Source organism: Eumetopias jubatus, unplaced genomic scaffold (genome assembly GCF_037043125.1).
Source record: "Eumetopias jubatus isolate StellerSeaLion01/CBP00866 unplaced genomic scaffold, mEumJub1_p1.0 scaffold_4, whole genome shotgun sequence".
NCBI classification, from domain to species: domain Eukaryota; kingdom Metazoa; phylum Chordata; class Mammalia; order Carnivora; family Otariidae; genus Eumetopias; species Eumetopias jubatus.
In genome coordinates, this window is record NW_028274810.1 from 105,134,748 (window position 1) to 105,161,267 (window position 26,520).

A 26,520-nucleotide genomic window follows, 5' to 3' on the forward strand; every position below is an offset into this window, starting at 1 on the left:
CTGGGTGCGGATGTATGCACGTGACCGCGGAGGCTCGCAAATTCGCAGGACTGACGCTGTAGCTGGAAATAATCTGTACCAGCTGGTGATTTTAATATGTTCTTTAAAAACAAAAACAACCAATAAATAGGTCAAGCAAACAGGACATAAGCAATGATAAAAGTTTAGTAAGCTTTAACACACATGGTAGACAAATATTTATGCTCATCTTCACACGTTCATCCTATTCATATACACAGAACTCGTATCTGTGTGTATAAACTTCACACTCACAAATGGAGAACGACGCAACACTTAACAAACCAAAATCCCTTTGAAGATGAGTAAGGAAGAAAAGAACTAGGAAGATTGATGATTTTTTTAAACCCAGAGAAAACATGGAAGGAAGAATTAACACACAGACATGATGGAGAGTAAGACGTAAAAATGATATTAAGAGTGACCATGTACAAGGAACTTGAAATTTTTTTTAAAAAATGGGTAAGTTTTGAGGGAAAATATGAAATGCCAGGATGGGTGTTGGTAGAAATGAACAAACTTGAATGAGCCAGTAACGTAAGTAAATGCAGATAGTAGCGGGAGCCCAACACCACTCCCGGGAGTGCCTGAGACACCAGCCGGTGTGGGTGGGTGTGCCAGTTTCCAGACACGGTGAAGCTGTCTACTGTGAATTGTTCCGGAATCTCTAAAAAGAAGAAAAGCAGCTCACCTCATTTCATGAGGCCAGTGTAGCCTGGTTCTAAAACCAGGTCAGGGTGCTACAAGGAGAGATTACAGACTCCTTACGTGTATGCAGAAATCCTCCTCCTAGACATTTGTTACTCAAATATAGATGTTTTAGAGGTTGATTTATTTGAGAGAGAGGGAGCACACACGAGCAAGAGGGACGGGGAGAGGGAGAATCCTCAAGCAGAATCCCCGCTGGGCGCAGAGCCTGACTCGGGGCTGGATCTCATGACCCCGAGATCACAACCGGAGCTGAAGCCAGGAGTCGGATGCCTAACCGACTGAGCCACCCAGGCGTCCCACCACTCAAAAATATTTTAAAAATAATAGCAGCTCGATCCAATGGGGATTGCACTTGACTAAAATGCCAGGACAGTCTAACATACAAAATGCGTTGACATGTTTGGGGAGACGAGAAATCGGATGATTGTCTGACGGAAGCAGAAAGAGCATTCTATAGAATTCAGCATCTCTTCAGGATATAAATTCTTGGGAAACCGGGGTGAGTACAGACAGGACCTTTGTGGACAGTGGTCATGCGTCAAGAATCTCTTGCAAGTCTGGTGGAGAAACCAGGGGCTCAAGTCTCTGGGCGAAGGCTTGCAGGCCGGTGACGCCCGCCCAACACACCCTGGGGCCCTGCTCTCTCCTCCCTGCGCTATCCATCTCCCTGGCCCTGACCCGGGAGCCCCCAGCTCTGGGTGTCCTTCCCCCGGGAGGACGCAGTCTGGGAGATGGGGCCCCCCAGACGGACGGGCCTGGGTAGGGCCCCGTAAACGCTGTGGGAGGAGCAAACAGCTTCCCTGGGAGGGAGACCGGACACCAGCATGTCTCCTGCCCACCCCCCGCCCCTCCCAGTGGAGCTCCCCAGGCCCTACCCGGTGAGAGCTAGAAACTAGGACGTGAGGCTGTGGGGAAGAGAGAACCCTCCTCGGGGGCCTGGGGGCAGGACTTGGGGGATGCAGAAGGGCCAGCAGATGAATGAGTGTGACTAGGAATCAGCAGAGTGAAAAGCATGGATATCCTATGAAATGTGTAAAACCTATGAAGGTTGGTAGAGCTTCAGCAGAGGCCGTGATGAACCAGGAAACTACCAGGTATGACATCCTTCAACGCGGCAACAAGACCCATCTGTGCCCGAGGGTTTTTCTGGCAAAAGGATGCTTGAAGCCCCGAACCAGATTAGGAGCGCTGCAAGGGGCGGAGGGCCCCGATCTGGTGTGACCCCAGGCCCAAGAGCGCCCAGGGATGGGCTGACAGGTGACAGCTGGGGGGAGGAGGTTGGGGGTGTCTAACGTGGGGGGGGCTAATGTTGGTATCAATGGCAGTAACCAAGGGTGATGATGAAGTGTGCGGGTTTCAGGGACACCCAGGGCCCTGACCTAGGTCAGGCCCACGAAGGTCTGGGTGGAGATGCCGACCTGCATGCCTAAGGGGCAAGAGTCAAGGAGTCTGGGGGCTCTCATCATGGCGTGGGGCATGGGGAGCCCCAGGCACTGCTGGACACCTGGAGGCGCTGGATGTCTTTAGGGCTGCGGGCATGGCCAAAGTGCCCTCTGCCAGCCACCCGGGCCCTCAAGGGAGGTGGGTCCTCCCTGCAGAAAGGCCCCAGAATGTTCCTGAGTGGTCCTAACAGCAAGTGGGTGGGCTGGGACACCTTGGTGTCTCTTCCCACTGGGCCCCATTGGGGTTGGCTGATGTCCCAGGAAGCCTAGGTGGCCCCCAGCAATGGGCAGAGGCTCTTGGGGCCTGTTTCCCCGCCTGCAACAAAAGGGGCGGTGCAGCTGGCTGGAAGGAGGGGCTGGGCTAAAGGGCCTCTGGAGACCCCTCCCAACACAGCAGGTGTGGCCGGACTCTCCCAGGAGGCCCTGGTGTATGGAGGTGGGAGGCAGAAAGGTCTTAAGACCAGCTCTACTGGAAGGCAGGTCAGGGCAGCGTCCCCCTGGGAAGGGCCAGGGCCCAAACTGGCCTGCTTTGCCCCCAGGAAGGGACCCCAGACCGAGCAGAGGCCCCTCGGGGGGTCTCGAGTGGGCACTGGCGCTGGGGTAAGCCCTGGCCTTCCTCTCTTCACTGTCCACCCGCCTGGGCCCCTCCAGACCGAAGCAGCCCGGCCTCTGCTTCCCGATTCCTCTTTGAAGGGTGTCTGTCCTGAGCTGGCCGGCTCTGGCTCTGCCCGGGCGGACCCAGCCCCCCAGCAGCCTCCCACTCAGCATCCGGGGACATCCCTCCTCCCGGCTAAGCATTCTTCCTGCTTGTTTGGGAGTAGAGGGGGCTTCAGCCACTCTGCAGACCAGAGGCCCCGAGGCTGTGTCCTGGCCCTAGGTCAGGGCATTAAGGGCGTGGCTCCAGGGCGGTCCAAATCCTCTCTGCCTCATTCACTGAACCTGTCCCTGGCAGAGGGGAGGCAATAGACAGACCTGCCCTCCCCGATGGGGGTCAGCGGTGAGAGCAAGCAGGTGGGCCTCCCTGCGGGGGGGGGGGGGGCGGAGCGAGGCTTCCACCAAGATGCCGCCCCCGCCCCCGCCTGGCGCGCTCGCACACGCACACAAATGCGCCTGTGCGCGCGCCCACGCCGGGCGTTGGGTGACGGCTCGGCCCGGCCGCGGCTCTGCGGAAAGAGCAGGGAGCTCACCTAGCTCACAGGTGGGGAGGTCGGGGTTGCAGATTCCCAGCCGCACAGGAAGTGGGTGGAGCTACCTGGGGCTAACCCCGGAGAATCCCTGCCCTGCAGCCGTCCCTGAGCCCTGACCTGTCTCATCTCCCCATCAGGCAGAGTTCCCGGCCGGTGCGGCGTGAGCTCTGACCTAGGCCGGGCGCTCCGACTGCCTGAGGCCATGGACGTCACCTTGGAGGTCAATGGGGAGAAGCTGCCCACCCCTCCTGGCGCTGCATTCCTTCCCTAACCTGTCAGTGGGCGGGGCTCGGGGCAGCCCCTCCCCCTCCCTCGGCCCTCCCACCGGCGGCTCAGTCCCCTCCCGCCGGCCCAGGGCTGGGCGGGGCAGAGGGCCGGCGGGAGGGGACTGACCACTTCCGGCTGGGAGGTGGGGAGCCCCAGCCCGGCTTTCAAACCGAAGCCGGAGCCCCAGCGAGCCCTCACCCCAAGGACAGCACTGCCCAGGCCAAGAGGGCCCCGGGGCAGGGGCAAGAGGCATCGCAGGGCCGGCAGGGCACGACCCAGCCTTCCAGCCTGGCCTAGCAGCCAAGAGCCCAGGCCAGCCTGCCCCTCCCCAAACGCACGTCCAGGGCCTGGGGGAACAGATGGGCTGTGAGGGAGGTGGGTGCCGGGGGGACATACCAGCGGGGTCCCCAGACCCACTGGCCAGGCTGAGCCCTGCAAGGGAGTGTGTGGGGATGGGGGTCAGGAGCCACTGGCTTTGCCCGCGACGCTCCATGCGGACAGTCAGGCCAAGGCCACAGAGGATCATGGGGTGACCCTGAACAAGGGGGCCACACAAGGCCCCAGGACCTGACCCAGGCGCCCACACTCGGGGAGCAGGCATGGCCCACGGCACCTTGGGCATTTTGCAGGGACTCATCCGGCCTTCTCCTGGGTGAGGATTTCCATGGAAATCCAGGTGTTAAAGAAATACTTTAATGTCTATGAAAACCTCAGCATCTCGGCACTGGCCCCACAGTGTCACCTCCCTCTGGCAGGACCTCCTCTCCAAAAGTGGGGCCGCCCTGGACGCCCAAGCCCTCTGTCCCACATGAGGACAAGGGAGGGAGCTGGGTCCACGTCCTGCACAACCGCCCTGCGGGAGCACAGGGCGCTGGAGCAGGGGCAGGGCTCCTCCCTGGGGTTTGGCCAGGGGTCAGGCGAGCTGGGGCCCAGAGAGCTGGTGTGGAGGATGCTCCCCGGGGGCGGGCAGACCGTGTGATCTTCCTCCCTGGAAGAGGCTGGCTCCGGCACTGCAGACCACAGGGCCTCGCGGGGACCCACGGACCATTCAGGCTCCTGGGACAGCCCACCTGGTCCAGGAGCCCGGTGGCTCACTGGAGCGTGGATGGAAGCGGAGCTCGGTCTAGGTGCTGGGCAGGGCAGGCTACACGTCCGTCTCCACGCGCAGCCGCTCCATCCTGCGCACATTGCCCTCCACGGCCACGCGGCTGGTGATGCACCGGGCAAAGTCCTCAGGGAACCAGCCCATCTCCCCATCTCTCAGCCGCTCGCCATAGAACCATCCTGAACACAGATGTGGGGCAGGTGAGGGCAGGATCCGGGCACCCCCAGCCCTCGGAGCCCCTGTTCCCGAAGCTGCCTGGGCCAGGCCTCCCATAGGGCAGACCACCACCCGCTCCTGCCAAGAGGGCCTGGCTCCAGGTCACAGGGGCATCTGGTCCTCTAGCAGCTGCTAGGCCGAGACGCTGGTGTCAGGGGCTGAGCCGGCCCCAGCCAGCTTCGCATGCCCTGTGCAGGGGGCCCCCCAGAGGAGCAGAGCCTCCCTCCTTCTGCTGAGGACACAGAGTGACAGAGAAGCTGATTTTGATCCTGACTCAGGGACGTCTGAAGAGGTCCTTGAGGGAGGGTGCTGAGGGGCCTCAGATCAGGCCCACCGTGAGCAGGTGCAGAAACTGCTTCCAGGGGGCCAGGCTCAGGGTCAGCTGCCCGCACCTGGTGTGCTCCAGACATTTGCGGGGCCGCTGAACTCTCCCTCTGGGGTCCACGCCACCCACATCCCGCCACCACCCAGGCCCAGCCCCGGCGTGCTCACCATCCTCCTGCTCCAGGACCAGGACCACGTCCGCCTGCTGCAGTGTGATCTCGTCCGCCTGCTTGGCCAAGTAGGCCTTGGTGATCTCTACCTGGCGCAGGTCTGTGGGGGCAGGTGGGGGTGGGTGTCAGCGACAGAGCTGTCCCTGAGAGCGCAAGGGCCAGGAGCTTGGCAGCCCCCAGTCGGGCAGTGCCCTGCCTCCTAACATGTCCCCTGTGGCCTGGTCTCGGTGGGGCCTGGGGGGCTCTGGACACGTGGCAGCTTCCGTCCAGAGGCCCCAGGACAGGCTGCTCCTGATTTCAGAGCCAAAGCACCAGCACCGGCAGAGGGGGCACCCGGCTTCTAAGGGGCAGGGCCGGAGCCGGGGCGACAGATCTATGGGCCAGCTGGCTGCCCCGCTGTGGCCTCAGTCGGCTCCAGTCCCTGGGCATGGGGCAGCATTCTCTCCCCGGCACGGAAGGGGAGGCCCCGGGACAGAGCTGGGTCCCTGTGCACGGACAGACACACACAGATGCAGCTCTGGGGTGCCTCGCCTGGGCAGGTCACCCTGGGGGCAGGCAGTGGCATGGACAGAGGGCCGGACAGTGCCTCCTAGCTCCATGCCAACCCCCTGCCCAGGCCCGGGGAAGGGGCTGTGAGCCCTGTTCAGGGTGGAGCAGACACTTACCTCCTTTGTTGGTGGGGCCCTGCCCCTGCCTCTCCCTGTGAGTGAGCGCGGTGATCCACCGGGCCCGGTCACTCCTGCGGGTGGAGAGGGGGTGCGTGAGGCCCTGAGGCCGCTCTCGCCAGCCTGGGGACCTCTGGCTTCACACGCCCCGCCCCCAGTGCGGCACCGTGGACGGATGGGGCGTCACGTGGCTGGGGGTTCCTTGAGCGTGCCCCACAGCCCTCAAGATGCGATGGGCAGTGACTATGAAGGTTCACACTGCCGGGGCGCCCTTTCCTGAGCCCCATAAACCACTGAGGGACCACGTGTGGGAAGTCACAGGGCAAGAAGGAGCAGCAGGCAGGGTGACCGTGAGTCTCACCTGCCCAGGGTCCCAGAGTCAGGCGGCAGCCGCACCCCCACACCCCGGCCCACCCTGTCTGCCGGCGCTGGGCCCCAAGCCCACTGCCCTGTGTCAGTTCACGATTTTTAACCTTCAGCCTCAGCTTCCCATCTGGAGGGAGTATGGACACCAAGCCAGCCTCGTCCCTTCCTCCCTTGTCTGCTGAGACCCCGCTGTGCTGCCATCTCTCTGTGTGCTGCCCAGCCCCCGTTCCAGATGGTTCTGACCTCACCACCCCCCACCGCCAGCGCCTGGGCTCCGGCCCTGCCAGCCTCCAGGCTGCTTCTCAGCAGAGGCCTCCTGCCTCAGGGCCTTTGCACTGCTGTGCCTCTGGCAAGCCCTGCTCCCCAAACGGCACCGTGCCAATCAGGCTGCCCCCACCTGGCACTCCCTTCCCTGCCTTGGCTTCCTCCTTCGTTGGTGTCCCCGGACACACCCGACGGTCCAGCTGCTTGTCTGGCTGATGTGTCCCCCTCCCAGCAGTGTGAACTCTGGGAGGACAAGGCTGCCCTTGGCCTCTGCTGCAGGGCCCGGCACACAGCAGGTGCTCAAGAACTCGATGGCACGGCCCCTGCTCCCAGGAGCCCTCCCCTGACTCACGCCGAGTCGGAGGACAGCAGGATCTGCTCCTGGCGGCCCTCACTGTTGCGTAGCAGGGTCACTTGGAAGGGGTGTGGCACCGAGGAGCTGCGGCTGCCGCCACCCCCCAGCAGAGAGGGATCGGAGGGCTCCATCTTCTGGACCCGGATGTGGTCCACCTGGGCGTAGTCCTGAACCATGAAGCTGTCCTCGCTGTGGGGAGACAGGTGGGCAGCCAGATGTGACAGGGGGTCTGTGGGCAGCCTGGGGCCCCTGCCCAGCTGTGGGGCACGCAGCCAGAAGGATGCGCCTGAAACTGCCCCCCAGAAAACAGAGGCCATGTGTGTTCTCGTCCTTGTGGCCTGGGCGGGCAGACCCTGGTCTGCCGGCAGTGAGAGGCACCTGGCCACCCCACGCCACACGTCGGGGGATGCAGGCCGCTGCCAGGGACAGGTCAGGCCGGGAGGGCCCCCCCCAATTCTGAGGTCAGAGGAGACCCAGGCGGCTGCCCCCACGCCCCTCCGGCCCCGATCGCAGGGCCACACAGCCCAGCACCCAGGGCAGCCCACCTCTTCTTCTTGGTGACCACCAGAACGTCGTTGAACAGAAATAGGTAGCACGTGGGCCGGCTGGCCAGTTTTCGGAAAAGCCCGGTTTCTTCTACCACGAAGAGCTCCCCACGCTTCAGCAGCCAGCGGGAGGCCGAGATCAGCGGGAGGGACTGGAAGGAAGAGCCAGAGCTGGGGGGGGCGGCGACAACCCCTGCCTCCAAGGACTGGGTGACCGGCCTCCCTGGCTGGACCAAGGAAGACGGGGAGATGTGTCCTCCCCTCAGACAAAGGGCTGTTCCATTCGCCGACAGGCACAAATGCGACAGGGCTCTGGGCCAAGTCCCGGGCCCAGATCCTGCCCAGCAACCAGGACAGGCCCGTCCTGCCTGCGGCCAGGCCCAGGGGCTCTCCTAGCACCCGCCGAGCACTGCCCCCGAGCCGGAGAGCAAAGGCCATGGTGGGGAAGCCTCCACACACCCCTCACACCCTTTTCCAGACCTCTGTGCCCGTGCTCGGTCACTCCGTGGCTCTCCTGTCCTGCCCACAGCGCCCGCTCCCCCCGAGCTCCGGCCTGCCGGGCAGCCTCTGGAGGTCGGCAGCCCAGCCCGAGCGAGGCCAAGTGGAGGCCCAGCCCACAGAGCTGCCTCCGGGCCAAGTCCCGCAGAGCATTCCCATGGGGAAGTGTCTGACCATCTGCACCTCACTTGCTATGGGACTTGGCCAGGGGGCTTTGGAGGGCCTGTAGGATGTCTAGACCCCTCCCCAGACTGAGGGAGGCCCAAGACATGAACTGGCCCCGACACTGTCCTTTCCCCGTTCTCAGCGTGCTGTGAGGAGCCCTGGCCCGGGGCAAGCCCTCGGGGCAGCCCTGGGGGTGAGGACACAGGCCAGAGAGACCCCAGGCAGGAGGGCGGCAGAGCTGAGCCTCTGCGGCCAAGGGGGGCGGGAGTCACAAGGGACGCTCCCTGGTAGGGAAACTGAGGCCTGGAGAGGCTGAGGCAGAGGCCCCAAGGCTGTGACCTGACCTCTGAGGAGCTGGCTCAGGAGGGGTCGGAGCGCCCACCTTGACCTTGCCGAAGTCCAGCTGTGTGTGTAGCATGTACATCTGCTCCGTGCGCTCCATCTTGTGGGCCCCCTCATTGCACTGCTTCACCAGCTGCAGGGGGCCGGAGAGCAGGCTGTGCCCCGGGGCTGTCCTCGCTGCCGCCCCCCGACGGGCTCACCCATCAGGTTCAAGCCCCACTCCCTCTGGGCCTCGGTTTCCCCATCAGCACCGTGAAAAGCCTGACATGGGTGATGTGGAAACCTGCCCTCCGGGTCCCCATCACTGGGGGGGCAGGGGCAGACCTTGGCTCGGTCCAGGTCTGCCCCTGCCCCCCCTCCCCTGGACCCCCCCTCACCTTGCTGATGGCCTTGAGTGCGCGGCTGGCGGCCCTGTATCTCTCGGGATGGCCTTGACTCTTGAGGCAGAGAGTCTGCAGAGAGGACCCTGCATGTCAGGCACTACGTACCTGGCTGCACTCGGGCCCGCGTGTGGCAGAGGCCCCCCCAACAACACACCCAGGTGGGGGCCGCGGGGGGGTTGAGAGCCCATGTCCAGCAGGTTCCTGCCAGGCCGGCTCTGCCAGGTCAGGCTTTGGTGGGTGGGACCCTGGAGAGGGCACCCTCCCAGGACCTCAGCCCTTCCAGGCCTCAGCTGTCTTGGTCCAGTCTGGGGGGGCCCCCACAGCCTCTATTTCGACACTTCCGAGGGAGCCCCGGAGGGCCTGACGTCCCCTCCGGCCTGAACGACAATCCTCCAAGCATGAGCCATGACACGCTGCCTCCAGGGGCCTAGCGGGCCCCGCTGCATGTGCATATGTTCACGTGTGCGTGCATGGGTGCCTCGCACCCCCACCCGCCCCTCGGCCCCACGAGCAGGCCTCTCAGAGGAGTGAGCCGCTGCAGGGAGCTGCTAGAGCTCCATCGCCCCATCCACCGAGAGGGCAGTGAGTGGTGCCCAGGCTGGTTCCGTCTTGTCCACGCGAACGAACCCTGCGAACCTACAAGGAAGCGGATGCAAACCCACAAAGTGCTGGAAGGTTCCGGGCAGGGAGCCTCGCGGGTGAAGGCTGTGAAAGCCGACTCGTGAGGACCGAGGAGCACCGGGGAGGGGGATGTGAAGGAGTGATGCTCAACCGGAAGCGGGGGGCCGGGCTGACCTCCTTCTCCGGCAGGGGTCTGTGCGGCATACTCACGTCCGTCAGGAGGGGCAGCCGGGTCACCCTCTGCATGGGGAGGATCAGGAAGGAGATCATAGGGAGACCCCCGCACGCGGGACGCTTCTCGATCTCCTTCAGGGCCTCGTGGAAGGCGGCGTTGCTGTTTCTGCAACAGAGAGCAGGGCTTGCCCTCATCTGCGGCGCGAGGCCAGGTGCAGCCGGCACAAGCCGGGCGGCGCACAGGAATGTGCTCCCAGACCCCGGAGTGGACCCCTGGCTGCAGGGAGGCCACGCTCACGTCAGCCTCTGCAGGGCGCGCTGCTGGTAGACCTCATTGGAGCAGTAGGCGACGTAGGGGTGGAAATGCTTCTCGGCGTGCTCCTCCAAGATGTCGCTGATGTCCTCCACGCAAACCTGTGCCTTGTGCCGCTGCTCCAGGGCCTCGAAGAACCTAACCGGGCGAGAGTGCGGTGAAGGCCTGGCCATCCACCACCACGGCACACGCGGCGGGAACCCAGCAGGCGCGTGGGGGACCCGCCGCCCGGGAAGACCCCAGGACAGATGAGCCTCTTAAGCCTGGAATAACTGGGCAAACCCAAGGCCACCTCCACTTAAATTCTGGCAGAGATTCCAGGAGACACGCAAACAGGCAGGACAGAGGACCCGTCACTCTGATTTGATTCCCTGGGCTTGGGTCAGACCTGCCTGGAGCCCTGGCACCCTCTGCCCAGCTCGATGTACAGACGGGGGGCTCTGGGTGGACTCCCCAGCGGTGGCCACCAGGCCCCGCTTCCTCCCAGGGTCCCCTTCTGAGATCATCCTTGGCCACAGAGATCAGGAGGACGCTGACCGGGGGTGACCACGCTTCTGCCTCTGCGGACCACTGCTGCCACAGCTGGGCCTGGCCGGACCGGCACCAGGACATCTGGTGGACCCAAGGCCCCGTCACCTCCCCAGGCCCTGGCCAAGGCAGCCAGGAGGTCCTCCCCCTTCCCGGAGGCTCCTTGGCCCCATCCCGGCCTTCTGCCTCCTCCAATGACCGAGTCTCTCCCGTAGCCGACTCTGAAAGCCCCGTTTAGCTGGGCTCCTGGGACTGCCTGAGGCAGCCTGTCTGGAAGATACGACAGCTGGCTGACCTCTGGAGGGTGGAAAGCTGCGTCCCCGAGCACATATCCAACCCCCGGTGGCCCGGACCCCCAACCTGGGGCTGACCAGGCCGGGGATGGCCAGCTGCCTGTGCTCTTACTGCTTACCCTGCCCAGTGGGAGGGATGGAATCCAGCACTGTGACAGTGAGTCAGGGCTGGGGGACACGGCCGGGGGGCGGTGAGGAGGTCCTGGGCCCTCAACAATGCAGGCACCGCTGGGCCTGCCGTCAGCCCCACCTAGCACCTGGGACGGGGGTACCACCTCGGGGGGAGGATGGGCAAAACCCCACCCCCTGCAAGATGGGGGCCTTGCTCTGGTTGCCCTTGGTAAGGCTGGCGCGGGTCTCAGGGAGGGCGAGCAAGCGGTTTTGAGGACGGGGGTCCTGAGGGACCCTGCCCACCGGGCCTTGCCTGACCCTCCACCCTCGGGGGCACCATGCGTCCCACAAGGGGGAACACTGTGAGAGCCCCAGGTCCTGGGCAGCCCAGGCAGAGGGGGACAGCGTGTCAGGAACAGACAAGGACCCTGCCCCCTCAGGGAGGGCTCGGGAGGCCCACAGCTGCCCAGATGCAGCGCCACACGCCTGTGCCTGGGTGGGCGGGGCCACGCTGGGCAGCAGCCCCCCAGGCAATTCCAAGGGTTTCTGAGAAAGTTCTGGGAAAGGTAGCCATGAGCTGCTGACCCAAGAAAGCTGATTCCCAGAGAAGCCACTATGAATGGCTAGGAGCTGCCAGGACCCAGCTGGGGGAGGAGGCTGGACCAGCCAGAGGCCAGCCAGAGGCCCTGGGGAGCTCAGCACAGATGGGACGGCTGGCCAAGTGTGGGTCCACACCCTCCGCTGTGCTTCAGGGACGTGGAGCAAAGGGTCAGAGCTGGGTGGAGGGCGGCCGCCTATCCCAGGCCCCCATGGAGTCAAAGGCTGCAAGCTTCCCCGGGCTGGTCACTGAAGCTCTGCAGCAGGACCCGTCTCCAGGGACAAGCTCACACCCCCTCCCCCAGCATGGCTCTGAAACTTCATGGGGGCAACAGGTAGTAGGTGCTGGCTGGGGCTCAGGGGACGGGTCTGAGGCTGATGGGAATGAACCGGGGCTGAGCCACCTTCTCTCACCTGCCCCTACCCTAGTCCTCCAGGGGGCTCAGGGGACCCACCGCCTCAGATGAGGGAGGATGCTGAGGCATGAGGGAGGGTGTCCTGCAGTGTTCGGGGGCCCAAGGCTGGTGGGGCTGAGCCCTCCGTGGGAGGAAACACGTACGCACACACAGAGGCACGTGGACGCACACACACAGGCCCACGCAGGCCCCTCCTCTACTGCTGTACCCTGCAACCAGAGCCCTGGGCCGGGCACCAGACACTGCCGGGCAGAACATGACCCGAGGCTACAACTCGAGGCCCCTCTTACCCGCTCCATCCCACGGCCACCCCACACCTTGTGGCTTGGCCTTCTGCACCTGGCGACCTGGTGGGAAGGTGACGTCATCTAGCAGGTGCTCCACCCTCTCAAACATGCAAGGGACAGGGTGCTGGGGGCGGGGTGCTAAGCCTGTCACGGGGCCCAGTGCTCGGTGGCCTCAGGGCCTGAGGAGGTCCCCGTGTCCTCTTCCAGCCAGCGGCCGCTCCAAACCTTCCGCCCATGGTCCCAGCCCGGGAGGCCCCGAGATGCCGCCGTTGCCGTGCTGCCCCAAGGGCGGGGGGGGGGTGGCCCTGGCAGGCGCGGTGGAGGGCTGGGCGCGGGCCTCACCTCTGACTGGCGCTCAGGACGTCCAGGATGTTGGAGAAGAGGTGGTGGTGCTCGGTCTGTGTCATGGTCGCCCGCAGCTGTCTGGACTGCAGGAACTCGGCCACCAGGATGCCCAGGCTGTGCTGGTACGAGAACTCCGACGTGAGGATCTCAAAGATGGCCTGGCGGGGACGAGAGCGAGCAGTTGCCAGGGCCACCGTTCCCCTCGGGGACACGGTCAGGGTGCAGGACAGGCTGGACCCGGGCCCTCGGACCAGACCTGGGGCGAGGCTGTGAGCCTGGCCATGGGGACCAGAGCCCCACATCTGCGCACGCGCTCCGGCTCAGCCTCTTGTGGGCTGTGATGCTGGACAGGACCCCCACCTGCGTCCAAGAAGAGGTGACGGAACCCCCCCCCAGCCAAGGGCATTGCCAGGAGGGGGTAGGCATCGCCGTGGCCGCCGTCCTGCCCCATGTGTGTTGTGTGGCCCACACCAAGTCTGGGGCACAGGGCTGGACCCCCGCCCAGCCCCTCACCTCCTGCCTCTTGCGCTCCTCAGCAGGCAGCTTGTCCAGGAGGCCGGACTCCACCACCTGAGGAGGACACCGGCCTGGGGTCACAGGTTTTGCACATCCTGGAAGCCCGGCCTCCCCTCCGAAGAGCCCTGGGGCCGCCGAGGAAGAAGATGGGCGTCCAGAGGGAGCGGCTGGCAGACGCCGTTGGGGTAGGGAAGGGGTTCTGTCTGCAGAGCTGGCCTGGGGGCTGAGAGGCATGCCGGGGACAGGGCCACAACTCAGACACACTGGCCCGGGCGAGTCTGCGCCCTACCCAGGAGGTCCGGGCTGACGGTCCAGCTCTCCATGCTGTCAGGCCCCGGGGCCGCCAGGTGGCTAATCCCCTGCCTCTTCGTCCAGCCCAGAGGCTGGGCTCCGATCCCCCAAGCTCAGGTGGCCGGGATCATTATGTCTGGTGGCATGTCCTGCCACCAGACTCAGAGCTGCCCTCCCTGCCCACAGGCTACAGGGCAGCCCTGTCCCTGGGCCCTCCGGGGATGGGGATGGGTCAAGAGCGTGGCTGTCCTCCTAGGGTAGTGACACCTACCTCCCCGCACACCTGCTCAGGGCACCAGGACCTCTGTCCCAGCCAAGCTCTCCCTGGGGCCCCCCGCAGGCCTGCCTGGCAGGGACCCGCTCCGTTTCAGGTGTGGAGAGTGAGGTGGGAGCTTGGCTCTCTTGAAGCCGAGGCCTGGCCCTCTCCCTTCCACTCCTGTCTCCCCACTCGGACCCTCCTGGCACTCTCCTGGGGGCAGGGCCCTCGGAAGGGGGTCAGCCCGAATAGGGAGAGGGCAAGGGGCTCACGTGCGGGAGGCTCGTCATATACACGCCGATAGCATGCGGCCCTCAGGGCTCCCCACCCCTCCGCCGTTGGACCCAAATCCACAGTGTCCTCGGGGCAGGGCAGCTCAGAGCGCACCAGGAAGGGGGCTCCCTGCTGCAAGCTAGGCATAGAGGGTACTTCCGGAAGGCTCCTCCCCACACAGGAGGACCCAGGCTGGCTTTGAGGGACCAACCGCCCATGGGCTTGGGCTCAGGGCCTCAGCCCACCATCCTGGCCCTACCTCTGGGAGCTGGCTCCAGGTGACCTGGACAGGCCGATAGCTCTTGACTACGATGGGGGCATCTGCCTTTTCCGTTCCATCGGGGCCGGACGGCTCATCGAGCAAGTCATCGTCGGACTCATGGCTGGTGTTCAGGCCCCGCTCCCGGATCTCCTGGTAGAACCCGGGGTCTGGGGAGAGGGGGTGTGTCACCTGCAGGCCTGGGGGCTCTGAGCGTGCATGCCCCACTGGGAACCTGCAGGCGGAGTCCTCCCAAGGGGGCTCTGAGAGCATCAGGCGGCGCAGGGCCCCCCAGAGCAGGCTCCTCTCAGGCTGGCTGGCTCCCATGGCTGGGCCGGACCCAGCCCACCACGGGGGTGGCGTCCCAGTGCAGAATGTGGCACCTTCAGACCAGGGCTGAGCCGACGAATCCGAGCCACAGGGGCCGCCTTGGGTGGGGGCTGTTCCCAGGCTGGGCCGAGAGCACTGGGTGCTGGCTCCCCGGAGCCCAACCCTGAGGTGCGGTCTCCTGCTCTCTGGCTCTGCAGCAGCCCCACTGCGATGGGCTGGCGCCTGGCTCGGGGCAACCCCCATGCCCCTCCTTCCCATCTGAAACCTGCTCATCATTGCTCCTCTCCCTGGATCCTGCCCCCAGGCCTGTGGCTGTCCACAGAGGCCGGGGGCTGGCAGGGAGGGAGGGCCCTTCTTGGCTGGGCCCCCGCACCCTAAGCACCCTGCCCCTCACAGCCACTGGGTGCTGCATCCCGCTGGGCAGGCCCCTGCCCCCACCTCCCTGTGGGGTCCCGTTGGCATCCCACCCCTCAGCAGGCTGACTCACTGCTCTGGGCCCTCCTGAGCCCCCAACACTGGGCTCACTGTATGCCTGTGAAAAGAGGCAATGCATACAGCACGGGCGTCTACATCCCGGGGCCTGCGCCCTCTGGCGGGCCTTGGTCCCACCCATCCCACTACAGGCCTCGCACACGCATGCTTGGCAAACATCTCCTGGGGTCTGTCCCCTGCCCTTGGAATGATGCAGAAGGGAGCGCAAGGGAACTTTCTAGACCCATCAGAACGACATAGTCAGATGAGTCACTGGGACTTCCCGTCCCTGGAGAAATCCCTTTCAGCATGTTCTCCCTGCACTGCACCAGCCTCCTCTGGGCCCAGCCTGGCCCACGGGGGCCTCCGGAGGTCGCCTCCCTGGGCCCCACTCACCATCCTTGAAGGAGCCCTTGTGTGCGCGTTTCCACCCTGGCGTCCTCTGTGCGAACAGGAGAGACACAGAAACGCCAGTAGTCAGTGGGGAGGGGAGGCAGCTGAATCTGCAGCAAGCCCTCCACCCGGGGGCCCAGAGACCCCACAGCGCCATGCATGAAGTCCTGCTCAACAGGAGGGGGCTCTGCCGGGCATCCAGAAGGTGCTCAATAAAGGCTGGCTCTTAAGGGAGGCCAGGCCACCGAGCAGAGGCCAGGGCTGGTAGGACGGGGTGGAATGGGGGTTCAGAGCAGGCAGGGCAGGTTGACTGAGAGCTAGGCAGATCCAGGAGGGCTGCCTGGAAGAGGCAGCAGGACTGAACTAATCAAGAGGGGGTGCTCAGGGAAGTGGGGTGTTCCGACTGGGTGTGAAGGGAAGGCTGGACAGGTCTGGTTGGAGGGGCTGAGAAAGCCCAGGGGTGGGAGCTGGGGCCCCACGCAGGACCCCATGCAGTCTGGGGCCTGGGGCAGCAGGAGGGGCAGAGTCTAGCTCCCAGCTGCTGGCAGGACTGCAGAGACAAGCGGGGGTGGCAGGGCTCTCAGGGCCCCCACCTGCGGCCCCACCAGCTGCCTGCTCAGAGCCTGCCTCCTTGGCCGGACAGTTTTTCCTGACCCAGAAGCTGTGCCAGTTCCAGGAAAGCGAGACCTGGTTTCTCGAACGAGTTGGGGCCTGGAAACAACACTTGCTGGGCTGGAAGGTGTGGTGCCCCAGCCACACCTGGCCTGCTCCCCCCACCCCATGCCTCCCCAGTGCCCCTCCTGCCTCCAGGCCTGTGCCCCTTGCTCACACCTCTGCTTTAACCCTTTTTCCTCCGGACTGTCTCCCGACCCCGCCCCTGCCCTGAGCTCCCGGGAAGCCAGTCTCTCCTCTGGGCTCTGTCGGCCCCCTGCATGGCCCCAGCCCAGACATGAGCACCCCAGGGCACCCCTGCCCCCTCACTGCCCTGGGAGCTCCCTGGGGGCCTGCCTGCCGGGCTCCCCTCAGGACCCCGGCACCAGATGCAGGAGAACTCAGGAAACATCTGTTGCACCCTTGAACCAACAGCGAGTGAGCGAGCAGGCAGCTGGCCTTGTCCTGGGGTCTCCGGGAGGCATGGAAGGGCTGTGCCCCACCCCGGTGCTCCTCTCTGCAGGCTGGCGTGCCTGTACTGATGGCGGGCTTGGTTCCTCCCCAGGCCAGGGGCCACAGCTCAGTCCCGGAGGGAAGCCCCTGGCAGAGGCGGCCACTGGGACGTCAGCTCTGGGCACACAGACCCCGAGCAAGGGCGCCCTTCCCACCGGCCCTGCGCCGGTCCCGATCCGTCGAGAACACCGAGGCAGAAGGGCCATCGGGCAGGGGAAGGAGGGCGTGCATGCAGAGAAGCCGTCAGACTTCTAAGCCCCGGACGGGGGCCCCTCAAGCGGACTGATCCAAGCCAGGTGCTGCTCCGAAGCCCTCCCTGGAACTTGTCCCACAGGCAGGCTGACTCCCCTTGGGGCTCAGAGAGAGAGGCCGTCCCCTCCAGAGGCTCTGCTCCCCACTGTGGCTGAGAGTGGGGACCCCAGAGCCTGGGGGCCTGGGGAAAGCCCTCGACCTTTCTGAGCCTCAGCCGCCTCATCTGTAAAATGGGGATGTTCTCACTCTGCTCACAGTCTGCCTGCCACACGGGACTGGGATAAACCGAGTCAGGTGCCTGCACGCAGTAGGTGCTCACTGGGCAGCAGCCGCACCATCAGGTGAGGCCCCGTCTACGCCTACAAGCTCCCGAGGCCCCTTGAGGCACGGCCCCCGCCCCAGTGTCCAGGCGGACAGGCCCCTACCTTATTCTTGGCCGGACACCGAGCAGAAGGTGGGCTGGTCTCCTCGGCCAGAGCCTGGAGCTTGGGGCTGAGCTGGATGGGGCCCCTCTCCCTGCCTGGAGCCCCCAGACCCTTCATGGCCGCCCGGTAGGATTGGTTCCGTAGGTTCCGTCTGAGCGCTCCCTTGGGGCCCGTGTCCACATCCATGTCGTCCAGGGAGAAGCTGGGGGCGGAGACGAACCGGGGGTCCCGCCGGGCAGCCTCCTTGCTGAGCACAGCTGCCCCGAAGCTCTGGTGGCGGGCTGGGGTCTTGGCCTTGCTGGACACAGCCAGGCTCCTGGGGATCAGCTGCTGAGTGCCCATCTTGAGGGCCGCAGGGCTCTGTGTGCTCAGGACGACGGCCCGTGGCTCCTCATCCTTAGGGGACAGAGGTGGGGACACGGAGGTATTGAGCTGGAAGGCGGCATTGTCCCTGACCTGCAGGGAGTCCCGGACCATGGGGACCCTGGATGCCGGGTTCCCCTTGGCATCAAGCCGTAGCTCTGAGTGGAAACGGTATTCCAGTAGCTTCTCTTCCAAGGAGCTGTCTGAGTGTCGCTGGGACATGCTGAGTGGCCACGGTGTCCTGGGGCAAAAGCGCAGAGGTGAGGGCAGCATGCAGATGTCCATCCCACAGCCCCCCTGCACACGGGCCCATCCACAGCTTCCCAGCATCTGCCCTGGCCAGACAGCCCGCTTGGGACGCGGGGCTTGGAGGCCTGGAGCAGAGCTGGGGATGGCACGGCCCACAGCCACCAGGACTCCCCAGGGAGGTGTGCGGAGGGTCGGGAGGCTCAGGCCTGCAGGGCCCCAGGCTGCTGGGACTGGGGCAGAGGACAGGCGACCACCTGCTTCCTCTGGTGGGTACACACACCGAGGACAAATCCCCACACTGTGGGTGCAGGCGTGGGGCAGTGCGGGGCACACAGACTTGGGGCCCCGCAGACCTGAGCGGCATCTTTCCTGGGCCTCTTGGCACCATTTCTTCCTGGTCAGTGAGAGCATGAGGATCATGCCGTCTGTGCTGCTCTTCTGAGGCCGGCTTTGGGTAATGTGGCCATGACCCCAGCCTCTGCCTGGCCCCCAAGCTCCAGAGCACGCAGGGCCAGGCTCCGCCATGCTGGGTTAGGTGTATGATCCTACCCACTCCCAAACACGCTGGCTCTCTTGAGTCTCATTTTGCAAACAAAGAAACGAGACCCCAAGATACCCAGGAGCCAGCCCTGAGACGGAGGTCAGGAGGCGTGGGTCACCAGCATCTGAACCCAGGCCGGTCTGATTCCAGACCCTTTGTCTTCGAGGCCCCATGTGGCGATACCACCACGGCCGGCTACACAGCCTTCCTACATGTCCAGCGACACACGTGCATTTTCCCACATTTACGAACTTGGAACAGGGCTCACGATCCCTTTCTCCAGAGCCTGGCCGGGCACGGTCACGCCCACTCTCCCTGCGTCCCTTGGATGCCCAGCCCTCCTGGGTCCCTGAGTGCCTCAGACCCTCAGATGTGCAGAGCCCACTGACCAGTGTCTGTAAGCATTTGTGGGCTGGTTGTTCAGCCCAACCTGGCTCATCCCGGCTGAGGGCGCCCCGCCTTGCCGGTGTGGACGGGCCCACGGCCGCCTTTCCACTCAGGGCCGGGAAGAGCCAATGCCAGCCACCTGGGCACCCACCACCCGTCACTGCCCTCTGCTGTTTTCTCCGCCTCCGTTTCAAAATCCGCAAGTGGGCGGAGTAACAATGAGGCCCGCCTCCTGAGGGTGCAGGAAGACTCCCGGCCACAATGCTGGGATGACCACTGAAGGCCATCTCACACTCCTGCTCCTTGCTCCAGACCGACGGTCGGGACAGGCACCGGCTTAGAAGAACTTCGCAGGACTGGAGAAAACTCACCCTGTATCTTTTAAGTTTTAAGGAAAAGCAAGCAGAGCCACCGTCTGCACCCTCTTGCAGACACACAGCCTGTATGATAAGGGCCTGGCGGGGGTGGAAGCCTGTTTTTCAGATGGGAGAACCACGTCTCCAAGTCACCAGCCCAGGTGGCTGAGGCTCAGCTGAGTTTCACCACGGCCCTGGGCCGCGTTTGCGGCAGACCTGGGAAGGGATGCAGCCCGTTTCTCCGAAGGCCCTGTGAGCCTGAGGGTGTCACCTGCTCTCTCCCACCCCGGGGAGCCTGCAGCCAGAGGCGCCAGGGCCTGTGCAGTTGAGGTACCCCAGGGAGGCCACCGCATCTGTCCCAGGACACACCAGGCAGGTCCCCGCCCGGGGCCCACCTCCCACACTCGCCGCACAACCTTGCATCTGGGTGCTTCCCCTGGGAAGTTCCAAGCCTCAGCTCCAGAATCCGTCCCCAAGGGGCGAGCTGGGGGCTCCAGAGGGGCCTAAACCACAGTGCAGTCGGGGTGCCGGCGGCAGTCAGAAGCCTGGCTCCCCAAGCCCCCACCCCCACCCCCCCAGCACACACGCTGTCTGCTAAAAACACCTGAGAGGCGTGTGTGGCTGAGCCTCCCGGTGACAGGGAGGGGCTGCCCGCGGAGCCCTGGCCACCCCCACGCCCAGAGACCGGCCCACACATTCCTGGGGACATTCTGAGTCACCGGCAGCTAGGGCGGGTCACGCCATCCTGGCTCACCACCCCCACGTTAACTTTATCTGCATTTAGCCAGGCCTGGTGGAGAAAGGAGTTTCTGGTAGACTTCGATCTATCTGCAGTGCAAGCGAAGCGCACCCCAGTGGGTAGGTAGCCCGGAGACTGGGAACTCCTGCGAGTCCTCTCTTCTACAAGGCACTCACTGCGGGTGCATGCCACGCTGCTGCATGGAGCCCACGCCTGCAAAGCCAGCACCACGCCTGCCCTCCTCCTGCCCCGCCCCGTTCTTCCTTTCCCTCGTCCCCATCTGAGGCCCCAGGCTTGGGTCTTCTTGGCCCCGTCCTCTGGGCCTGGACCCTGGACCCCAGACCCTGGACCCAGCCAGGGGCACGGCCTCTCCCAGCGGAGGGCAAAGTCTGCTCTGCGGCCAGAGGTGCTCCAACAGGAACCTGTCGGGTGAGCCACTGCCGGGCGTGACCTCCGTTCCCAGCAAGGTGGCTGCACCCACAGGCCTGGGCTGCCACCAGTCCAGGGACCAGGCCCGCAGGAGAGCACCGTCCGGGGCTCTGCAGGGCCTTGGGACCAGAGCCAGCTCTCGGGAGCTACCGCCCGCACCAGCACCCCTGTGTCTTCTTCCTCCTCACGTTCAGTTTACCACAAGTCCCTGGACACGGGTCCAAAACTCAAGGAGCACCAAGAGCCTATCATGAAAGGTCCCCCACAGGCCACTGCCCCAGCCTCCACAGCTTTCCCCCGATTTCTGCTCCTCGGAGAGCATCTAATGGCAGCCCCGCATCGGCCACACTCTCCTGGCTGCGTGGACGGGATCCCAGCCCCGGGCGTCACACCCAGGGGGCTGTTTGCGTTAGCTCAGGGAGCTCCACCAGCAGGAGCTAGACGCCAGCGCCCGGCCTCCCCTCGTTAATAATTCCCTCTTGTTTACCCGTGGCTTTCCTCCTGCTCCTTCCCGCTCCCTTCTGCGGTCCGTGTCCCTGCCTTGTCCACCTGGACCATACGCTCGGGGTTTTCTCAGAGACCCTGTCCTCTCTCCCAGGCCCCCCCTTCCCTGCCCCTACCCCCTTCCCGGTCCTTTCCTGGAGCCCCCCCATCTATCCCAGGCTACAAGAGGGAGATCTTTGTCCCTCGGGCTGGTCACTGGCCGAGATCAGAGCCAGTGGGAGATGATTTCTTCCAGAATCGAGGAGGCCTCTTCTCTGGTCTAGCGTTCCACTGCGGTGAGACGTCCTACGGACTCTGACCTCGCCTCCCCGGACTGTGGCCGGAGGCTCTCCCCGGCCCTATGGAGGTGTGGCCCTCCCTTTATGGGGGAGTTCTGGTGTTCCTGGGGACAGCTCCAAGTCCACTCTCTGGGCCACGGACTTGCGCCTGCTTCCAACCCCGTCCTCGGGTCTTGCGGGTCTGGGCAGATGCCGGTGATATTCCGTACTTTCTCTCACGTTTTCTCCAGCCCCTTTCGGGGGCAGCCTGGAGCGGGCACTCCAGCCCCTGGCGTCACCTCTGCAGCCCGGCCTCTCCTGTACTCTCATCCCTCTGCCCTCCCGTGGAAAGGTCCAGCCTTTCCACCAAACTGGCATTGTTTGCCCCGTCCTGCAAGCTGCGGTCGCCTGCTCTTCGCTCAGAGCACCCTGACCCTGTTCTGTGATGCTCACAGTTCCTTTCTGTCCCTGGCCTGTGCCTGCCTCCTCTGTCTGGGCCTCTGCCGTCCTTGCAGGCACCAGGCTGTCCTCAAACACCTGGTGGTCCTACTGGGCTGTCTGCTTGGACCACGCAGAGAAGATGGCCTTGCGTTGGGAGGCCGGCGTGCGGGGCTGCGCGCACGCCTGTGAGCTGCTGCCCCGCAGGCTCCTTGGGCCCCCAGCCTCCCAGCGTCTACGCCCGGTGGCCTCTCCCTTGGCCGGATGGCTCTTCCAGTGTCCTCGCTGGCTTCTGGCCTTCGCCGGCTGTCCTGGCGCCAGTGCAAGGGAGGGGCCGAGGGCAGAGACTCTCCTCTCAGCTGCCCCCGGGCAAACGCCGGCCACACCGTCTGGGCAACAGACTGCGGACTCGGGTCACAGGGGTGGGGCTGCTCCCCAGCACAGGTGGCCCCGCAAAGCTCCTCCAGAGATGCCCAGGGTAGTGAGGGCTGCGTGCTGTGTGTCTGTCTCCCCGGAGAGTCTGTGGGTCCTTCGGGAGCAGAGACAGTCGCCCTGTTCACATCTCCTGTCCCCACAGAGTTGGGCTTGATCCCCACACGGACACGTGAATGCTGGCATCATGGTACTTGCCCTGCTCGGCGTGCCCTCGCCCTCGCGCCACATCCTCCCCCAGAGGCCCTGGGCTTCCTGCGGGTACTTCGCTTCCAGCCAGCAGAAACTACCAGGGCTGCATCACCAGGGGCTTCCGGATCCGTCCGAGCCACCGCTGGGGTGACTTTCAGGTGACTTCCTGCTGTTTCTGCTTGGCAGGGGGGGCTGGGGAGGCCGGTCCACTGTTGGATCCTTGCAATCCATGGCTCTGAATCTCCCTCCACCACACGTGCAGGGCAGGAAAGGGGCACTTGCAACGGGGCATGGAAAAAAGACAACCAGTGGGGTCGGGGAAGGACCAGGAGACCCGACTCAGCCGGGCCAGGCAGAAGCTGCACTCAGCGTCGTCTGGGCTGTGGTGTGGCCTGGGCTGGCCTGCTGGGGCCCCTTGCAGCCCAGTGCCCCCCACTCCCTCGTTCTTCCCAACAGATGGGCTTCCTGGGACTCGGGAGGCCTCTCCCATGCCCTTGCAGGTAGGATCAGCCCGGCCTGGACCTGTGGCTCTGCCCACAGCCGCTCCCACAGCCAGCAGGACCCAAATCACTCCATCCGCGGGGTCTCTGTCCTTCTGCTCTGGCCCTAGGTCCGGCTGACCCCACCCTGCCTGGTGGGGCTTGACCTCTCCAGCACCGTCCACCCGACCCTGGTCTTTGCTCAGGCTAACTCGAGCCACAATGATGGTCTTGTGCTCGGGTAATTCTGCCTGGCCAAGCTCAAACCTCAGAGTCACACAGGATTTGGGGGCAGGATTTGGCGTTGTGAGTCACAGCGCACAGCAGACGGTTCCATTTGCAAGGCAGCCAGGGGTGGCTCAGGGACTCTCAGCTGGGGCAGTTTTGCGCACCCTGCCCGGTGACACTTGGCAATGTCCAGAGACATTCTTGGAGGTCACAGCTGGAGCTGAGTTACCAGCCCTGCATGTGTAGGTAGAGACCATGGGTGCCCCACAACAAGGAATTTGCTGGAACAAATGTCTGGAGTGCCAAGATGGAGAGCCTGGCTTTGCTGACCAGAGGGCCCCCCCGTTCACGGTGGGGGGCAGGGAGACCCACCTGGCCGCACCCAGCCTCGCACCCAGGCTGGCAGGGGGGAGGGGCCGTGCTGTGCCTGCCCTGGGCAGAAGCCTCCTGCAGCCCCTTGTTCTGAGGCTTCCAGGCCCAGGGAACAGTCACAGAGAAGCGCACCCTCCCGGCTCAGCCTGCCGTGCTCCCCGCTCCCCGCCCCCCGCCCCAGGCCCACCCATTGCTCACTGGCTCCTGTCTCTCCGTCCAGAAGTCCCCTAAACCTGGCCCCCATCCCAGACTTGGCTGACGCGCGGGGTGTTTCCCTTTGCAAAGAAGCCCCAGATGGGAAATCAGAGCCCTGACTCCGACAGGTAGCCTGGCCAGGTGACCAGCAGGTGTCTTCGAAATGCTTTCTCCCCACTGTGTCTGTAGTTCCTCACTGACCTTCCTTCCGGAAGCTGCTATGTTCCCTGACAGGTGAGGAAACCAGGTGGGGTGAGGCTGTCTGTCAGCAGAGAGCCGGACAAGCAGTGATTTTCGCTAGAAATAAAGACGCTCTTACACACGGGTGGCCGCCCGCGCACGGAACAGCCACGGGCGAAGAAGACAAGCAGCTGCCATCCATCTGGAAACCGAAACTAAAATTCTGGGCCCCAGACGCAGGGTGAGTGGCCGTGCCCGCCCCAGATCCCGCACACAGACGGCCGTCCTCGCGGGCGGCGCATGCGGGGCCCCCAGCAAGCCGCCGGCCTGCCTGTCTCAGTGCCTCAAGCGCAGGTGAAGCGCTGTCCACGCGGGGTCAGAGACGAGCCCTGGGAGCCAGAGCCCGCCCGGCACAGGTGTCTCCCTCACAGGTGTCCAGAAGCAGGGAGGGGTCCTCTGCTCGGCTCGCTCCGTCTTATCTGCAGGTGGCTTCTGTCCAAGTGACTGAAGACCTTACTTCCTCCGGGCACCCCCAAGAGCCCGCCTCCCACCGGTCTTCCCCTCCAGGACTCCGGGGAGCCCCCGGCAGCGCCTTTCACCCGCCTGCCCGGGCAGAGGTTCTGTTCCTGTGGCCCGTGGGCAGTATCTGGGGAGCATCGAGAGCAGAGGCTCAGCTGCAGCTGACTCAGTACCCTCTGCGGGTACTCTGACTACTCCCCTTTTTACGGAGGAGGACACTGGGGCCCAGAGGGCTTCTGTAACTTGCCTGAGTTCACAGGGACCCAGGATTTGAACCCGGGGGCCACACCCCTAAGTACTAGGTCACGGGGGTATGGGATCGGACTCTGCAGGTGCCCCCTGAGCCCCCACACTAGGAAGGGACGACTGTTCACCTCAAGGACAGTGGGAAGAGTCAGGCTCTCCTGGGCTCCAGGTCGGATGCAGAGATCCCCCCATGCCCAGTGCTGGGCTGAGGTCCACCCAAATCTCAGAAGGGATTCTTGCTTCCCAGATGCAGAAACGGAGGCTGGTCAGCAGTAAGAGGAGCCCACCGCCCTCAGGAGCTGCCCCCACATTCCTCCCTCCTTCCGCCCTTATTAGTTATGAGTGAGCAGGACACCCCGAGCCGCTGGGTCTGCCCCCCACATCCATCACAGTTGGAGAGGCGTTTGTTTCTGGTTTGTTGGAGGGAGGGTCTTCATTCGGGGGGCTGCTAACTCTTGAGGCCAAAGCGGGTTTGGGCAGATTCTTCAGAGTTTTGGGGGAGGGTGGTTTTGTCCCCCCTCCCGACCCCCATTTTCAAAGGTCCTGGGGCTCCCTAAGGGTCTCCCGGTTCTGATGTCGACACAGGAGAGCCTGCGACAGAAGCGTCCCCTCTAGGGTGCGGACGCGGCCCCCTGGGCTCCAGGGAAGACAGGGGGCTGGCGGTGGGCGCCCGAGGCCGTGGGTGGGGTCCGGGCCCCGGGTCCAGCCGCACCGGTCCTGCGGGCTCCGTCCCCGGCGCAGCTCGGGCGAAGGGACGGAGCCGCGAAGTTTCGCCGACCCGCGCAGCTCTGGGAGTGGGGGCAGCGCAGTGGTGGAAAGGCGCCCCAGCGTCACCGGGCCCTCCCCAGCCCCCAGCTCGCTCACTTGTCCCCAGGCTCACCTGCGCCGCGGGGCGGAGGACGTGGCGGCAAGCGGGCGGCGACTCCGGCCGGTCTAGCCTGCAGGCTCCGCGCCCCGGCCGGGCGGCCGATTTGGGCCGCGCTCCAAGTCGCCGCCGGGTCCCTCCCAGTCCCCGCCCCTCACTTCCTGCGCGGCCCCGCGGGAGGCGCCGGCGCGCGCGGCCGTCCGGCCAGGTGGGCGCCCAGGTGGGCGCGCAGGCCGGCGGGGCGGGGGCCGGGCGGGAGGGGACGGCCGCGCGCGCCCGGGACACCTGTCCGTGCTGCCTGCGTCACCGTCCCCACCTGGCCGGCCGGCGCTCACGTGACCCGCTGGCCGGGCGGGCTCACCTCCGGAGGCCGCCGGTGTCCGCCCGCGGCGCCGCCCTCGGACCGCCCACTCCGCCCGCCGTGTGGCCTGCGGGTTTGGGGCGGGGGTGGCCTGGCAGTGACCCTGAATCCGCTTCCACGCTCCTTCCGGGCCTCGCTAGGCTGCCTCCTCCTCCAGGAAGCCCTCCAGGAAGCTGACTAGCTCTGCCGGGAATCTGATCTCTTCTAGGCAGAAGAGGCCCCAACTTCTGGATTCTTTGAACAGTGGCGGCCGGAAGGCGGCCCAGCGGGGCACAAACCACTCTGGCTGCCTTTATGGTGTGGTTGTGGATGTGAAAGGTTGGTGTCCGAGAGCAAACAATCAAGAAAGAATTCTTTGAAACCTCTTTGGTGCAAAAAGGGTGGTTTTATGAAAGCATGGGGACGGGACCCGTGGGCAGAAAGAGTTGCACTGAGGTCCCAAGGAGGAGCTGATTATATACTTTAAAGTTGGGAGGGGGTTAGGGAGAGCGTAAGTCTCTAAGGAATTTGGAAGCAAGGTTTCCAGGACCTCGCGGGGCTAGCTGAGGTTAGGAAAAGGTCGTTTCCCGAAATCAGAGACGGAGACAAACCATACGAGACGCTTAACTCTAGGGAACAAACTGAGGGTTGCTGGAGGGGTGATGGGTGGGGGGACGGGGTAACTGGGGGACCCGCACTGAGGAGGGCACGTGATGTGATGAGCCCTGGGTGTTGTATGCAACTGATGCATCACTGAAGTCTGCACCTGAAACTAATAATACACGGTATGTTAATTAACTGAATTTAAATAAAATAAAATTAAGAAAAAGGAAAAGGTCCTGTACTACTGTCTAGTAAACCCTTAGTCATG

At 64.5% G+C, this 26,520-nt stretch overlaps 1 protein-coding gene across 1 annotated transcript; it reads right to left on the reverse strand.

Moving 5' to 3' along the window:
- Nucleotides 1-3,811: 3,811 nt before the first annotated feature.
- ARHGEF16 (Rho guanine nucleotide exchange factor 16) lies at nucleotides 3,812-25,404 on the reverse strand. Its single transcript, XM_028108264.2, has 15 exons — nucleotides 25,325-25,404; nucleotides 17,339-17,942; nucleotides 15,501-15,546; nucleotides 14,304-14,473; nucleotides 13,222-13,278; nucleotides 12,706-12,866; nucleotides 10,117-10,269; nucleotides 9,855-9,984; nucleotides 9,018-9,092; nucleotides 8,681-8,773; nucleotides 7,636-7,787; nucleotides 7,088-7,279; nucleotides 6,106-6,179; nucleotides 5,439-5,540; nucleotides 3,812-4,909 (listed from the first exon to the last, which is right to left on the reverse strand). The coding sequence occupies exons 2-15, from the start codon at nucleotides 17,921-17,923 to the stop codon at nucleotides 4,770-4,772; spliced, it is 2,130 nt and encodes a 709-aa protein (XP_027964065.1). The 5' UTR covers nucleotides 17,924-17,942; nucleotides 25,325-25,404; the 3' UTR covers nucleotides 3,812-4,769.
- Between the last annotated feature and the right edge of the window lie 1,116 nt (nucleotides 25,405-26,520).

Coding starts and splice junctions, on each gene's coding strand:
- ARHGEF16 (XM_028108264.2), bottom strand. CDS start 17,923: ATGTCCCAGCGACACTCAGACAGCTCCTTGGAAGAGAAGCTACTGGAA. Junction 13,279..14,303: donor CCTGGAGCCAGCTCCCAGAG/GTAGGGCCAGGA, acceptor TGTCCTCCTCAG/GTGGTGGAGTCCGGCCTCCT. Junction 7,788..8,680: donor TGGACTTCGGCAAGGTCAAG/GTGGGCGCTCCG, acceptor TCTTCCTTCCAG/TCCCTCCCGCTGATCTCGGC.